The 16750-nt window shown below is 46.9% G+C and overlaps 2 protein-coding genes across 8 annotated transcripts in view; one reads left to right on the forward strand and one right to left on the reverse strand.

The window, feature by feature from the left end:
- CYFIP2 (cytoplasmic FMR1 interacting protein 2) overlaps window positions 1-16750 on the forward strand; it is a 167136-nt gene that overhangs the window by 74442 nt on the left and 75944 nt on the right. For all 7 annotated transcript variants that reach the window (XM_047776763.1, XM_047776484.1, XM_047776576.1 and 4 more), the window contains 4 exons: window positions 1377-1485; window positions 3956-4075; window positions 10661-10860; window positions 12462-12549. In XM_047776763.1, coding sequence (XP_047632719.1) covers window positions 1377-1485; window positions 3956-4075; window positions 10661-10860; window positions 12462-12549 — 517 coding nt within the window. The remainder of the gene's footprint in view (window positions 1-1376; window positions 1486-3955; window positions 4076-10660; window positions 10861-12461; window positions 12550-16750) is intronic.
- FNDC9 (fibronectin type III domain containing 9) lies at window positions 14628-15666 on the reverse strand. The gene has a single exon (XM_047777748.1). The coding sequence runs from the start codon at window positions 15630-15632 to the stop codon at window positions 14934-14936; it is 699 nt and encodes a 232-aa protein (XP_047633704.1). The 5' UTR covers window positions 15633-15666; the 3' UTR covers window positions 14628-14933.

The following is a 16750-nucleotide window of genomic DNA, read 5'->3' on the forward strand; positions in this document are numbered from 1 at the left end:
GCTTTCAGCTTCCCTAAGACCATGCTCATGTCAAATATGCTGGCCCAGTGTCTGTGTAAACCAACTCAGATTTGTCAAACCCTGGGTCCTCTGTGTTTAGTTTACAGAATATCCTTATCTGAAACGGAACCCTTAATCTGAACCCCTCTCTGTAAGATCTGTGGCTTATCAAAAGTGTGGGAAGGTGGGGGAGACTGAAAGAGGTTGGGAAGAGTCAGAGAAAACACAGGAGGGAGCCGGTGATCTAGATCGCTGCTGTCCGTCAGAAATATAACACAACCACAAAGGTAGTTCATTACATCCAAAATACTATAATTTCAACATCAGTAAAAAATTATTAGAAGGATCGTTTTCCTGTTCTTCCCTATGTCTTCAAACTCTAGTGCATATTTGCACTAATAGCACATCTCAGCCTGGACCTGCCGCACTTCAGGTGCTCAGTCGGCTCACCTGGTGAGGGGTTGCTGTGATGAACAGTGTAGATTTAGATGATGTCCGTTTTCTGCTTAAAACCTTTCAGTGGCTTCAGCTACATCTACAAAACATCTAACCTCTTCATTGTGGTTTATGCCGTCCCACATGTCCTGGCTACTGGACAAATTCTGTAAATTCATTTCTGCACCATGCTCTCCAGCATATCCTGCCCTAAGTCTAGGCTGGCCGTCTTTTGTTTTTCTACCCATACCAAGCTAATCGTGCCCGCAAGATTCTTCTTCCAGCTCTTTCCATTTTTAGCATTTAGATCTCTGTCCCACAGAACCTCTTCAGAGAGACTTTGCTGACCTCCTCGCACCAAGTGATCCTGTTTCCTTCTTTCGGAGCTCTTACCACTCAGCAGTCCGTGTCTCGGTGTGAATGATGATAAGAGTACCTCTAATGCCCAGGGCTGCTGTGAGATTAAAAACGACTGTGCGCGTGTGTATGTGGAAGCCTGGTGTGCTGTAAACACTATGCAGATATTCACTGTTGTCTGAAATTATTTTATCCCTCTGCTTATTTGTGTATTGTCAGTCTTTCTTCCCTGGAATGTAAGCTCCATAAGAACAGGAACTTTGCATCCTCAGTACCTAGAATGTTTCCTGGGATGTTACTAAGCAGGCCCTCAATTGCTTTTACAGTAAATGAATAAAAGGGAAGAAGCAGCTCACCGTCTGTGTTGCCTGTCTTTAATTTAGACATTCCATTTCACATATTGAGCTTGTTTGGCTGGAAAAAAAAAAAATGTGAAGACTATGCTCTGGAGCAGAAAAAAATAATTTTAAAGTACGGAAGATACTTCCTGAGTAGATCCCATGGTTTGAAATACAAGTGGCTAAGTGATTAAACACCATTCACTGTCATGTTTACTGGCCTTATTTCACTTTTATCCCTTACAGTGTCCTGTTGGATAAACGTTTTAGAGCTGAATGTAAGAATTATGGAGTCATCATTCCATACCCACCATCCAACCGCTATGAAACACTGCTGAAACAGAGACATGTCCAGGTATGGTGACAGAGATGGAGGGGCTGCAGAGAGTAGCTGTGAGGTTAGCCTAGGGATCAGAAATCAGGACTGTATACCATTTGCCCTGACTATTGCCCCATGTGGGCTGCTGAGCATAGGCTTAACACAGCTTCAGCATCTCGTACTCAAGAGGCACTGGGCTTCCTTTGGTTCAAGTTCTAGGCCTTTCAGCCCATCTGTCACTCAGTGCTGATAAGTAATGGCCATTGTCTTCCTGTTGTAAGCTGTAGCCCACCTTCTTTAGTCAGGTCACATTCAGAAATGGGTACATATATCCTGAATAGGGCCCACTATGGTTTGTTATTGTGGAATTAGTCTCTGTTAACATTTGACCCCAGATGTAGCAAAGATGTTGCCAGGAGCTCAGAAAAATATCCCTGATTAAAAATGTTAAAATGAGCCAGGCGGAAAAAACAAGAGATGCTCCACCAGACCTGGTACCCTACTCCCAAGCTAGGCTGTCAGCCAAACAATGGTGAGATGACCTTTATGCTGTGACCTCTCTGTGCTTCTTCTGTGGTTCACGTACTTGTGGAGGAGATTGGGGGGAAGGGGGGCAGGGTTGAGGCTGAGAACATGCTCTGAATAAAAGGAGAGGATTTATCCTGGAAAGCTTGGATATTCCCATTGCCATCAGAAATCCAAGGAGGGGAGTTCCCGTCGTGGCGCAGTGGTTAACGAATCCGACTAGGAACCATGAGGTTGCGGATTCGGTCCCTGCCCCTGCTCAGTGGGTTAACGATCCAGCGTTGCCGTGAGCTGTGGTATAGGTTGCAGATGCGGCTCGGATCCCGCATTGCTGTGGCTCTGGTGTAGGCCGGTGGCTACAGCTCCGATTCAACCCCTAGCCTGGGAACCTCCATATGCCGCGGGAGCGGCCCAAGAAATAGCAACAACAACAACAACAACAACAACAACAACAAAGACAAAAAAAAAAAAAGAAATCCAAGGAGGAGTTCCTGTCATGGCGCAGTGGTTAACGAATCTGACCAGGAGCCATGAGGTTGCAGGTTCATTCCCTGGCTTCACTCAGTGGGTTAAGGATCCGGCTTTGCCATGAGCTGTGGTGTAGTTCGCAGATTAGACTCGGATCCTGTGTTGCTGTGGCTCTGGTGTAGGCCAGCAGCTACAGCTCCAATTAGACCCCTAGCCTGGGAACGTCCATGTGCCGCGGGTGTGGCCCTAGAAAAGACAAAAAGAAAAGAAAAGAAAAGAAAAGAAAAGAAAAGAAATCCAAGAGAAATGGAGAATTGGAAGAGGAAAAAACGTTTTCACCTCTGCCAACAGCAAGGGCTCTAAGAGAGCGTTACCTTTAGCCTCTCAGGAGGTAACAGCTGTCAGTTATCACTGCAGCTGGAATTAGCCACAGGACGTTAATCCTGAGCACTTTGGGTGCACATGAGATGGCTCTAAGCAGACTTAGTCAGTTGGTAGAAAATCTCTCTCAAAAGGAAGCACAAAAAAATTAAATATTAAGAATGATCCTTGGGCACCTAGCAAGTGAAATGCTTGCAGTAGGCACTCAATAAGTGGTTACTGCTATCTACATAGCATCTGCAGTAATGCCCACATATACCCTAGTGGAAATTATCCTGAGCTATATTTTCCATCATGTCATCAGCCCTTCTCCTCATGCTTTTCAATTCATCCCCATAAAGGCACGTGGTAGGCCCTTGCTGGGGAAACTTCTGCTCTATGGTGACAGTGAATTGGGACACAGGATGGATGTAGGAAGAACCTCAGGGCTAAATTCAGGATGTTGGCATCACCCAGGGTGCCAAAGCTTGTCCTGAGCCTCTTCCTATAGTCTGAATGAATCCTATTTTTTCTCTACTTTTTATATTTCAAACCTACAGGGTAGTTTAAAGAATAATGCAATAAACACCCATATATATAGACTTTAGAACCAGATTCATGATTAGTCATGTTTTACCACATTTGCTTCACCTTCTTTTTCTTACGTATGTGTTTTTTCTCTCTCATAAATATATGAACTAACGTAACATAAATTCAGCATACTCCAATATAAAACAACAATTGAATTTAAAAAATAAATGAAAGTGAGGTGTTTTAAAAAGGAATAGTAAATGTACTGTAAATACATATAGAATTTATGAAAACATTTTGTATAAACCATACATTAAAAAATACATTTTAACATACATACTTTTTTCTTATCCATATAAGAGTAAGTTACAGACATCAGGACACTTTACTCCTGAGACCTTAATACATATCTCCAAAGAACAAGGATAATCTCTCACTGAATTGTCATAGAGTTAGCATACTCGGGAAATTTAACTTCTTTTTTCTCCATTGAGTCCCTATTTGTCCTATCATGTTCTTTATACTCTTAGTCCAATTTCCTTTCAGTGCCTTGCATTTAGTTGTTGGGTGCCTGTGCAAATCTTAAGTCACCTGTCTCTCTCTGTTTCTGCCCTCCCTGCAGCTGTTGGGTAGATCAATTGACTTGAACAGACTCATTACCCAGCGCATCTCAGCCGCCATGTATAAATCCTTGGATCAGGCCATCAGCCGCTTTGAAAGTGAGGACCTGACATCCATTGTGGTAAGAGACAGGGCATTGGGAGTTCTGCTCAGAGACTCCTCAGGCCAGAAGCCTCATTGGAGATTGTTGTTAGCCTGGAACTCAGCAAGTTAGAGGGAACCAGTGAGCCTCTTTCCCATCTGAATGAGCAGGGAAAAGAGACTTAAAAAGTAACCTTAGGAGTTCCCATCGTGGCTCAGTGGTTAAGAAATCCAACTAGGAACCATGAGATCGTGAGTTCGATCCCTAGCTCCCTGGCCTCACTAAGTCGGTTAAGGATCCAGCGTTGCCATGAGCTGTGGTGTAGGTCACATACACGGCTCGGATCCCGCGTTGCCATGGCTCTGGTGTAGGCCTGCGACTACAGCTCAGATTACACCCCTAGCCTGGGAACCTCCATATGCCATATGCTGCAGGTGCAGCCCCAGAAAAGACAAAAAAAAAAAAAAAGTAACCTTATACTCCTGACTGCCTACAGAGCGAGAGTAGAAGGGGATTTTGCATTCTCTAAATGTGGCCAGCCCTTGGGCACTGTTGCCTGTCCTTTAGGAGTCTACCCATCCAGCAATAGCTGGGTGGTCCTAAGAAAGTAGGGAAGGTTGCCTAACAGGCTTGGCTTCATGGCTCTACAGTAATATGGAGCCCAGAAAGGCCCTGGATTGGTTTAATGCTCTGCTGTTACCATCTTGAAATTCCTAATAATTTTTAAACAAGGGTCCCCACATTTTCTTCCTTTTTTGGCTGCACCCATGGCATATAGAATTTCCCAGGCCAGGGATTGTATCTGAGCTGCAGCTGCAGCCTATGCCGCAGGGATCAAACCCATGCCTCTGTAGCAACCCGAGCATTTTGCAGTCAGACCCTTAACCCTCTGTGCCACAGGGGGCTCTCCATCCCACATTTTCATTTTGTTCTAGGACTTGCAAATTATATAGTCGTTCCTGATGCACAAGCATGGATTTATTCCTTCTCTTATTAACCAGCAATTTGAACTATTCTCGGCTAATTCCCTCCAAGAATTAGAATAAACTTGATTGATCAGTCTTTAGGTGAATCAAAGAAAGATTTTAATATTTTAAAAGAAGATGAGTAGAAGGAATGAGAGAAATAGAAAATCACCATTAGTACACCACAGTAATAATGGCTGCAGGCAAGATCCAGCAGCAGATGCTAAAATTAATAGGCAGAACTTCAAGAAGAGTATTTTAGGCTTCCTCTTATTATGAGGTTTCTAGAGTAGTCAAATTTATAGAGGCAGAAAGTGGAATGGTGGTTGCCAGGGACTAGGGAGTTAGTGTTTAATGCATACAAAGGTTCAGATGAGGAAGTTTTACAAGTTCTGGAGGTGGATGGTTGTGATGGTGGCACAACTATGTGAATGTACCTAAAGCCACAGAATTGTGCATTTAAAAATATTTAAAATGTTGAATTTTATATGTGTTTTACCAGAATTTAAAAATCAGCCACAAATTGAAAAAAAATTCTCTAAAAAAGAAACAGGATACTTGTATAGTCTCAAACTATCTCCTTCAATCATTCATTATTTTCCAAGGGAAGAATAGTAACTTTATAATAGGGAAACCTGGCAGACATCATCTTAAACAAGCCCTGAAGTTTCATATCGCCAGGAATAAGATATATATCCTCTGATATGTATGAAAAATGCAAAAGGCACAGTCTCAATCTTATCATGAAAATAGATCAGATAAGCCCAAATCAAATGGCATTCAGAAACAAAGAGTGCTTTTCAAAAGTGCCCAGAAACATAAAAGACAAAGAGATACTGGAAACTGTTTTGCAGTTGAAAAAGACTAAGGAGACATGACAGCTCCATGCAATGTGGGATTCTGGATTGAATCCTAAAATGAGGAGGAAAAAAAAAAAGACCTTTGTGGAAAAACTGAGGACATCTGAATAAGGTCTGTCATTTAGTTCATAGAATGGTACCAACATTTTCTTCCTACTATAGATAATTACACTATGATAATGTAAGATGTTAACTTTGGAGACTCTGGGTCAGGAATATGCTAGAGCTTTGCAGTATTCACAGCTTTTCTGCCCATCAAAAATTATTTCAAAATAAAAAGTATTTTTTTAATGGACAAAGTGTTTTTTTTTTTTTTTTTAAAGAAAGGTGACTAAGAACAAGGACTCTAGTGTCCAAAAGACATTGGGGTCCCAGTCCTGGCCCTGCCATTTACTGGCTTGGATTTTGGGTGAGTTGCTTACCTGGTACTACAAACCTGTACTACAATGGAGGAAATGCTAGAATCCACCTCATGGCATTGTTGTAAGGATGAAATGAGATACTGCCTGGAAAGAGCTTTGCGGAGCTCCTTGCACCTGATGGAAAAGAGCTAATGAAGAAAGAGAGAAACAGACATTTTGAGCTGCAGATGAAATGCTCTCAGGGTGGATTCTCAGCAGCATTTCCTAAGAGGACTTGACCCAGCTGCCCACCTAAGCCCTGGGTCACTGACTTGGAGAGACTAGGATTGATTGAGCACAAGTCTATCTGGGAGATTGGCTTAAGAAATGTTTTTATGGGAGCTCCCTTCATGGTGCAGTGGAAATGAATCCAACTAGTATCCATGAGGACTCGGGTTGGATTGTGGGTCAGTGACCCGGCATTGCCATGAGCTGTGGTGTAGGTCGCAGATGCAGCTCAGATCTGGCATTGCCATGGCTGAGGCTATAGCTCCGATTCAACCCCTAGCCTGGGAACTTCCATATGCTGTGGGTGCAGCCGTAAAAAAAGAAAGGAAATGTTTTTCTTTTTTTTAGCCAAATTTTAGCAGTAATTATCTCCAAGAGGTGGGATTTTTATTTTTATCTTCTTTGTTTATCTGTATCTTCTTGTTTTCCGGTAATGAATGAGCATACTTTATGAAAAACTGGTTTTGGGGTGTGTGTGGGTGCCCACTGCCTCTTCCCACCCTGTGAAAGGCACTGAATGTTCTTTTCGCTGAGAACAAAATCAAAACAGGCAGTGAGAGCCTGTGTTTACTAGGAGAGGGCAACGCCTGGGGAAGAGTAGCTACCTCCCATGCAGCCCATGAAGGGGAGACCTGGGGATGCTCTCTCCTGGAGAGGGGGGGGGGTCAGAGGGTGCGCTGCCTTGGCTGAGGAGCTTCTGCCTCCCCTGAGAAACAAAGCAATGAATGTGCTCCCCTCAGCCCTGCCCTTCACCTTAGAAGCTCTGCCCTGAAATGGGGGAGGGGTGGCTTGATGCCCAGCAGGGAGGGTTGCAGAGATTTCCTCCTGCACAGCTGAGCAAATTGATTCTCAGAGGGATCTGATGCTGAGGTGGAGAGCTGGCAGCCTGCAGGCAGTGTTTTGTTTAGGCTGCAGAGCAAGTGTGTTGGAAATTTTGCACCAACATTTAGCACTTGGGAGAATGAGAATAAAACTGCAGAAGCTCTGGCAACATCAAACCGGCCTTCCCAGATGGCAACAATTGGCTAGAAATGATGAAACTTTCGGGTTGGCCTGGCTGTGCTCTCTTGGGTTTGCTGGGTTTGCCGCAGGGCTGACCTATCAGGCTTCAGTGCTGTGTCTGTGTGTGAGTCCCCAGTTCTTCTGCCCTCTACCCCATCCCTGGGGGCGGGAGGGGCACAGAGCTTGTTCACAGCCAAGTGTGGCTGACACTCAGGTTTTCTAGATCCCATGGAAGAGCTCTCTCCACTACTTCACAGAAGTTGCCTATTCGGGTGTTGTATTTCCCCAGTTCTGCTTCTCTGTGTTGTCCCGCCACCCCCACCAGTACGCTGGCTTTACTGTACAGCACTGACAACCTCTGAGAAGGCACCTGAGCCCCCCCCCCCCACACACACACACTACACACACACACACTGCACACACACACACACTACACACACACGGCTTTGAAACCTCAGTGCCTTAATGCAATGAGCCTTGCGTCCCCCAGGCAAGCTCCCTCTTCTGATACAAAGGCTGGAAGAAAGGGCTGATGCAAAACCCAATTCGCATCACATAATAAAAACTCCTCGACTGTGCAGGGACTATACTTCTAGCAGCCCCCACATCAGCAGAGTTGTGAACTCACTCCCTCAGTCTCCCTCATGAACACTGATGTGTTTTGATGAGCCTGTTACAATCACAAAACATTAGGAAATTCCTTCGTGGTGCAGCAGGTGAAGGATTCAGCACTGCCACAGTTATGGCGCAGGTTGCAACTGCGGCACAGGTTTGATCCCTGGCCCGGAAGTTGTGGGAACTTCCACATGCCACGGGTGAGGCCAAAAAAAAAAAAATCACATAACATTGAAATGGAAATTGTTCCCCAGTTTCTTACCAGCAGCTCTCTTCACCATAACAGGGCATCTCCGTGTGCTGAGGGATTCCATGATCTTAGAGATAAATCCATGCACATGCATTGCATTTATTTTTTGCTTATTTATTTATCTACCCCATCTAAATGAATGGGACCAAAATTGCTTACTGAACCCCAAGAGATGGAAGCAGAGAGCTGATTCTGTATTTCCACCCTTCATGTACCTCATGGTGCACAGTGACTGGAAAATCTCTCTTCCAGCTACCATTTCAGAATTGAAATCCATATTTGGGCCGCCTTCTTTTTTTAAGGGCTGTACCTGAAGGCTATGGTAGTTCCTCGGGAGAGGTTGAATCAGAGCTGCAGCTGCTGGCCTACACACAGCCACAGCAACACAATTTGAGCCGCATCCTCAACCTACACCACAGCTCAAGGCAATGCCAGATAGCTGACCCACTGAGCGAGGCCAGAGATCGAACCCACATCCTCATGGATACTAGTCTGATTTGTTTCCTCTGCACCACAAGGGGAACTCCCAGGTTTTGGCCTTCTTTGGAAAGATTGCAGGATCTGCCATCACTAAGCCCCGTTCCAGCCTGGTAACAGACAATGGGATGGTGTCAAGTAGTCACACCACCTTTATCTGGCAGGGGCTCTCCAGTTCGCCATGGAAAGCCCGGCCCAGGCTCCTTCCCGCCCCTCCTGCAGCTAATTAAGTTGCAAGCTTTGATCCAGTTCTCTGTCCCCAGTTTAGAGCCACAGAAGCTGAGATTCAGTGAGACAAACTCCAAGATTGGAAGTATGGTCTAGGTCCAACATACTGTGGACCCCAACCAGCGCTGGGGGAGCCTTGTGACTGATGAGAGTAAAAGGCTACCTCTTTGGACTGCAGACAACTGAACTCCGACCCCTGCTCTTACAGCTGGCCCTCTGACCATGCCACCACCTGGCATGTTCTGTGGAACCCCCTTGCCCATGTTCTTTTAGCTTTTATGTTGTAAAACCATCTTTCCTTTTCAAAGGGCTGGCTCAGTAACTGCTTCTTCATTCTAGACAGCTGTGTCACAGGGGCCACGTGCACGTATGGTGGAATCAGAAGACCTGGGATCTTGTCCTAAGCCCTGTAATCTGTATTCCCTCCATGACCTTGAGCGAGTTACTTCACCCTCTGAGTCTCAGTTTTCCCCTTCTATGAAACATGGGTAGTTGTACCCACCTCAAAAGATGACTTAACTATGACAATAGCAATGTTCTCGAGCACCATGGGGAGGAATGCCTTCTCTGTCTACAGGACTCCGCTTTGTTTCTCTTTGCTAGTGATGCAGCAAGGAACTAAAGCCAGCCCAAAGGGTTTTACTCCCTTTGTGACTTCCCAGCAAATGCAGTGACCTGCTATGTCTGGACATTTTCCACTCTGCTCCGCGCTCAGCTTGTGAGTGGGATTCCACATGACTAGGGCCCAGCACTCATGCACGTCCTTGTCCGTGGCCTGCAGCCAAACCTTTGCCATCATGGTTAACCAACCCCTGTGTGACTGAGGAACACAGGACAAATCCAGAGGAGGGAATGAATGTTCTGACCTGGCTGTTTTTTAAATTTCCGTAGCATACAGTGGTTAAGAATGTGAACTTGGGAGCCTAACTTCCTGGATTTGAAGCCAAGTCATCAAACTCCTTAAAGCCTAGTTTCTATCTGTATAAAGTAAGAACAGGCATTGTGCTGACCTTACAGTGGGTTTTGAGCATTAAGTGAGTTAACACATGTAAAGTGCTGGGAACCCTGCTTGGCACATATTAGATGGAACCATAAGAAATGACTAACGCTGGATGGTGTTTGACCTAAAAACCAGTATTTTCACCCTAATTGTATGTACTTAGGAGGTGGTAGCTCTTACAATTGCTTTCTGTGGGATGGAGGTAGAGTCTCTGGTGATGAATGGACGTTCTCAGCTTGCTTTTACTTGACTTGCGGTTCTGAGGAGCAAGCTTTTCCCTTACCAGTGTGGAAACTGGAAAGCAAGTAGTCCTGCTTTCTACCCAAGGGGGTGCAGACAAGGGATTTGCACCTGGTCTGTGGTCCTCGTTCTGGGGGCAGGCATGCATCCTCTCTCGGTGTGGTCTGCCACTTCCCTCACTCCTCAGAAGAAGGGAACATTGTCACACGCGAGCACAGGCGTCCGAGTCTCCGTGTCGGCAGTTAGAAGGTTGTCTGAGGGGCTCACACCTGCGTGAAAGGAATCTGTCCAGTAGTGGTGCACGCGGGCAGGGTGTTTCTTTAAGTCCTCAGCAGCCTCAGGCTCTCTCTCTGGGCAGGAGCTGGAGTGGCTGCTGGAGATCAACCGGCTCACGCACCGGCTGCTGTGTAAGCACATGACCCTGGACAGTTTTGACGCCATGTTCCGGGAGGCCAATCACAACGTGTCCGCCCCCTATGGCCGCATCACCTTGCACGTCTTCTGGGAGCTGAACTTCGACTTCCTCCCCAACTACTGCTACAATGGGTCCACCAACCGGTAAGGGGGTCTCTGTGCAAAGGGGTCTGGGGCGGGGGCCGAAGCCACTAGCTGCCTCCTCCAGACCAGGCCCAGCATAGGTTGTCCGCTCATTCCTGCAACAGGTGTCTCATGGTGCCCCTCCTGGGTGCAGCCTCGGTGCCGGAGGCGGGAATGCCACCAGAAACATGTAGACACCCTCCTGCCTCTTGGAGCCTTCAGGCCAGAGGAGGAAACAATTGATAAATGTACTGTTATAAGCAGTGGATTTGCAGGAGGAGGAAAGCCCTCAGCCGTGTACCACCTGACCTAGTCCGGGAAGCAGTACAAACCTCAAGAGGGCATCCTCTGCTGAGGAAAAAGTGCTTGAGTTGAGGTGTAAAGGATGAGCAGGAATAAATAAGGCAAAAGCCAGGAGGAGAGCATTCCAAGCAAAGTGTCTGGTGGAATGAGATGCCAGTGAGGGTGGAGCAGATAGGATGGTGATGGTGCCATGCATGGTAAAGCAGAGCCCGGGAGGAAGCAGAACCAGACCGCGCACTATCCCTTAGGCCACGTGAGGACGAGCATTTCTCAACCTTGGAAGAGGTGGAGGAAGGGAAGTGTCATGATCAGATGGTATGAGGCCCTGCACATGTGTGAATGCATTCGTGCATAGACATCTGCAGAGCACGTATTTCACACAGTGGAACAAGCCTTCTGAAAGGTTCACAGAGTCCTGGGTCAGGACTTATCCCATAAAGATTCAAAATGTGAAGGCAGAGGTGATATATATCATGCACAAAACAATTTCCTAAGGATACACCGAAATGCCCCTGTGACAGGTCTTCTCAGTGTTGTTAAGGCCTGGCTCCCGGCCATCATTACATAAGTATGTGCCGAATGCATGAAAGGGTCTGGAAGGAATCCACACATTTAGCAAGAGAGACGTACAGTTCCCCAAAGATTTGGGATTTTTAATCCTCTTGAGTAGAGATCTGCAAACTCTAGCCCACAAGCTGCATCTAGTTGCCAGTTGTTTTAGTTCAGCCTATGGGCTGAGACTCGTATTGACATTTTTAAGCAGTTGGGGAAAAACAATCCAAAGAATAACTATAATTTGGTGACAAGTGGAAATTGTTTGAAATGCACAAAGTTTTATTGGAACTCTGCCACCCGTGCTCCTTCATTTACAGTTATTTGTGGGTATTTTCATCCTACAACAGAGCTGAGTTGTTGCGACAGAGACCATCTGGCTTGCGAAGCTGAGCATATTTGCTATCTGGGCCTTTATAGAAAGAGTTTGCAATGCCCTACTCTTGAGGAAACCAAACTGAGACTGGAGGGTCTGGGCCTAGAGAAGGCTCTTTTCCGGCCCAGCTTGTTTGCAACTTTCTTGGCCACTGTTCTGAACAGCCTCAAGCCTGGAGTCGAGCCTGTGAACCTGGACTAGTTTTCCCATCTGTGCAAAGGAGGCAGGAGCTGAATGGGGGCGTAACACAAGAATTTAGTACCTGTGTAGGCAGCCGCCTAAGAAACAGTGTGGTTGTGCCCAGTGAGGAAGGGCTCTTGCTGTATAGCGTCCCATGAAAAATAATATTAGGACCCACTTAACTCCTGCCCCATCTCTTTTCTTCCACTAGTTTTGTCCGAACTGCCATCCCTTTCACCCAAGAGCCACAAAGAGATAAACCCGCCAACGTCCAGCCTTATTACCTCTATGGGTCCAAGGTGAGTGGTCTTGCCTGTGTCCTGCTTCTAAGAGACGAGTGAGCAAAAGCAAATAGACAGGTCTTCCCCAAACCAGAAATCAAGAGGCATGGAGATGAAGAGGCATCAGTGAGCAGTCATCTTTATTTGTTCACAACTAGCAAGGGTAGCAGTGAGCGCGGACCGGGCAGGGCTGGGTTCTGGGTGGGACGGCTTGGGGAGGACTTCACCGAGGGGAGCAGGGCAGTGGGTGTGGGGGACTTCTGTCTTGGCATCACATCTCCTCCTGTTCTGGGTTGAGTCGTTGTGGTACCATCCTGTGATTCTGGGATTTTGTGCTCCGTAAATATGGGGGATTGGCAGACAGGAAGTGGTTGAGAAGGTAGAGCTTTGTAGGAAATCCCAGATGGCCGGAGCTGGAGCCGGGAGGTGGTCTCCTGTCTCTTTGCTGCTTTGTTCCCAACGCCAACCCTGTCACTAACTAAGCCTCCCAAGTGGTGCCTGTTCTAGACCTTCAGTCCTTTGGTATTGGTGAAACACACTCCCTGAGCCCCCACGAGAGGGCAGCTGCTGGGCAGGTTTTCCATGCTGGGGAGATTGAGCAGACTCATCTTCGCCCTCCTGCAGTTCCATTTCCATAACTGTGGTGGGCATGAGGGAACACCCTTCACCAAGTCTCACCAACTCTGTGACATAGGCAAGAGGTTCGTTTCTTACCCTGCAGGTTTGTGTGGAAGAAGCCTGTGGGAGGGGTGCAGTAGCGCAACAACAGCCACAAAAAAGCCAAGATTGTGTGTGTGTGTGTGTGTGTGTGTGTGTGTGTGTGTGTGTGTGTGTGTGATGAAAAACGGCCACCTTTGGCCCCATTTTCTCAAAATAAGTGCAGATGGACTTAGAAGAAGAAATGACCAGATAGGAGTTCCTGTTGTGGCTTAGCGGGAACGAACCCTACTAGTTTCCATTTGGATATAGGTTCAATCCTTTTTCCTGCTCAGTGGGTTAAGTATCAGGCTCTGCTGTGAGCTGTGGTGTAGCTGCCAGCTACAGCTCCGATTTGACCCCTAGCCTGGGAACTTCCATATGTTGTGGGTGTGGCCCTTAAAAAAGAGAAAAAATAAAAGGACAGGTTCTCCTCTAGGTTGGGGAGCCCTAGATTGGGAAGTATGAGGAACCAAGATGAGTGACACACCCACCCCTCCCGCCGCCGCCGCCTTGGGCCTGGAGGTGGGGCTCAGAAGGTCTTAGGATGATGCTGGAGTGGTGCAGGTATCTTCTCCAGAGCAGCCAGTCTGATGAGGTCAGTCTCTCACACCAGAGCTCCCTTACAGACAGCATTGGAGATAATTCACACTCATGACATTGATTAATTGCCTCACAAAATGACTCCCTGTTCAGTTCGCTTTCAAACCAAGTTGAGTATATTAAGGAACAGGGCTGACATTGGAGCTGATACATCTTTAATGCCTCTCCAGTGATTGCCCACCTCCCTTTTTATCAAAGCTAAGAGAGCAGGCCCTAAGCTCAGAGTCCTTAGCAGGCAATAGTATCTAAGTCAAATTAAATATTATTCTGTTTTCATTCTATTTATTATGTCTCTTCCCTTCTATTTATAGCAGGAGGGTGGTTTTTCATTTTGGAAGTAACATAAGGCTATCTTTTAAAATAAGCTTAAAAATGAGTCAATTTAAAGAAAATGTATTATTAATGATAGAAAGATAGTCTGTAGCTTTAAGAAAGTGAAGATAGGGCGTTCTCTTGTGGCCAAGCATGTTAAGGATATGGTATTGCCACTGCAGTGGCTTGCGTCACTGCTGTGATTCAGGTTCGATCAGAGTCCCGGGAACTTTCAAATGCCACAGATGCAGTCAAAAAAAAAAAAAAAAGCAAAAAACAAAGTGAAGATGGGGTACAAGGTAGTGTGTGATAGCTGAAAGTTGGAAAACACTCTAGAGCAAAGCTTCTCATGTCTTTCAAAAATAATTCCCCCCAATGGTGGAGGAGACTGGAAATTCCCCTAAGCTGACTGACTGAAAGCAGAACTACAGAACTCCTCAACTCAAAAATTTCCTTGAAGTATTGTTTTATTTAAGTCATGCAAATTTTACTTTCTATACCATAATATATTCATGATTGTTTTAATATTAAAATAATGCCCTTAATTCCTGACTGACCCCCCAGATAGATAGTCCTCAGAGATGCCATGTTTCCTCCCTTGGCACACCAGGGGGGTATATGTTTTCCAGCTTGAAAAGCTTTGTCAAAGGGCATTCATCCAGCCAGGTGACCCACGAGAGCACTGACACTTGAAGGGAGACAATTGGGTGGTCTACAGAGGCATTTTTACAGGAGACCTACTGTGTGGAGGGCTTTAAGCTACCTGATGTGGGCTGCCTCCTCCCCACCTCTCATTCCCCAGAATGAGGCAGTACGTCGGCGGGAAGCTCACCACCCTCCCTCTGCAAGGCACCCACGTCAGGGGCATCCTGATCAGCTTCAGCAGCTGCAGGAGGGGCTTGGCCTTCTGCTTCTGCTGCAGCTCCAGAGTTGTCGCGTGGCAGTTCCACCAGAGGGAGCCCCTGCAGGTCTTCCTCCCCCTGCCCCAGAGCTGGGGCATCCTCTGGCCATCTCACCAGACCATTGGCTTCCTCCATGTGGCCGGCTCTGTACGACCATCGAGGCTCATGGCAACGGATGCACCAGAACTGGAGGCAGATGAAGGCTAAGACGGCTGTGAAGCAGGCCAGCAGAATGGCCATCAGCACCCACAGGGAGAGCTGGGGGTCTACCAGGGAGCTTCCAGCAGCCAGGGGACTCTTATCCAGGGTGTGGAACATGGTGCAGTAGTGCCTGTAGGGGAAGAGAATCTTCTTGCAGCTGATGCACAGGAAGTAGAGGGTGGAAGGGGTGAGGTGTTCCAGCACCACGGAGCTGATTGTTCGAGGCACCTTCTCCTCGTGGTGGAAGCTGTAGCGAAGATAGCCAGAGAAGATGCTGTTCCAGTTGGGCCTGTACATAATATGGTAATAGTCCTCCAGGCAGGGCTCCGAGGACGACCAGGAAATGATGGCTCCCGTATAAGAAACGTTCCCAACCTCGATGTTCATCTCGATTCTGAAACCAGAATCAAAGTCAAGAGTGACACCCCCTTGTTTAAGAACTGACTTATGATCGTCGTAGCCACCACGCGTTGAGCATTTGAGATGGGGGCTAACGTTGCCCAACCCCCCTCGTTTTACAAAGAAATGGAGGCCAATAGGTGACAACACTCAGCGAGGCATAGCTAAGAAATGGCAGGACCAGGGTTCAAATCAGGGCTGTCTCATGCCAAGGCCGGGGGCCTTCAGGCCTAAATAAAGATGCACTCATAGCCCCCAGCCTCAACCTGCCCTGGCTCATATTCTTTAAATACAACATAGTTCCTAAACTTTTTTAAAAAAAGAAGAAGCAGAAAGGCAATGAAAGGAGAAACAAGCACAACCTCAGAGTCCCCCCGTTAGTCACTGAGGGTCTCTGACCTCCAAGTCAGGCAATCGTTTCACCTAAAATTTCCCTCTGGACCTCCCGTTTTTGTCCCACTGCTGTGGCTCATTCACCTAGAACATCCTGGCCTTGGGGTGTTTCGCCTCCCAGGTCTGTAGCCCGTGGCCAGAGGAGACGGGCATCACTCAGCGGCTTGTGACTCAGGAGCAGCTGGTTCCTCCCCAAAACCTCTGCTTTATGTTTTGTCCATATGCGTGCTTTTTTCAACACCACATTACCCAGGAAGTTGGTTTCCTGGGTCAACAAAGCTCCACATACCGACATAAACTGCTACCGTGTGCTACTGCCCGCCGGCCCCGTGCATGTTAACCACCAATTGCTGGGTCACAAATCATGTTCAAAGCTCAACATACAACGATGTGTGTCCTCAATTCATCACATCCTCTAAGCTAGGTCCCCATTTTACAGATGGGCCATCTGAGAGGAGCAATCAGCTAACAAGTATAAGACCCAAAGCCACGTAACCGCTGGATGTCCCAGTGCAAGGCGGCCAGATTTAGTAACAGAAGGTTATTACACGGTGAGGTGCTGGTACTAAGACTGGGTTGCTGTTTTTCCCAACAAATCGGTGAGTCCTCTTTAGATTACCGGCCCTCTCACTTTCAGATAAGTGCGCCATCTTCAGGCTTTTCCGTTTCTTTTTAATTCTGTGTATTTGCCAGAGACTGAATTTCCCCTGAGC

This window comes from Phacochoerus africanus, chromosome 1 (genome assembly GCF_016906955.1).
Source record: "Phacochoerus africanus isolate WHEZ1 chromosome 1, ROS_Pafr_v1, whole genome shotgun sequence".
Lineage (NCBI taxonomy): Eukaryota > Metazoa > Chordata > Mammalia > Artiodactyla > Suidae > Phacochoerus > Phacochoerus africanus.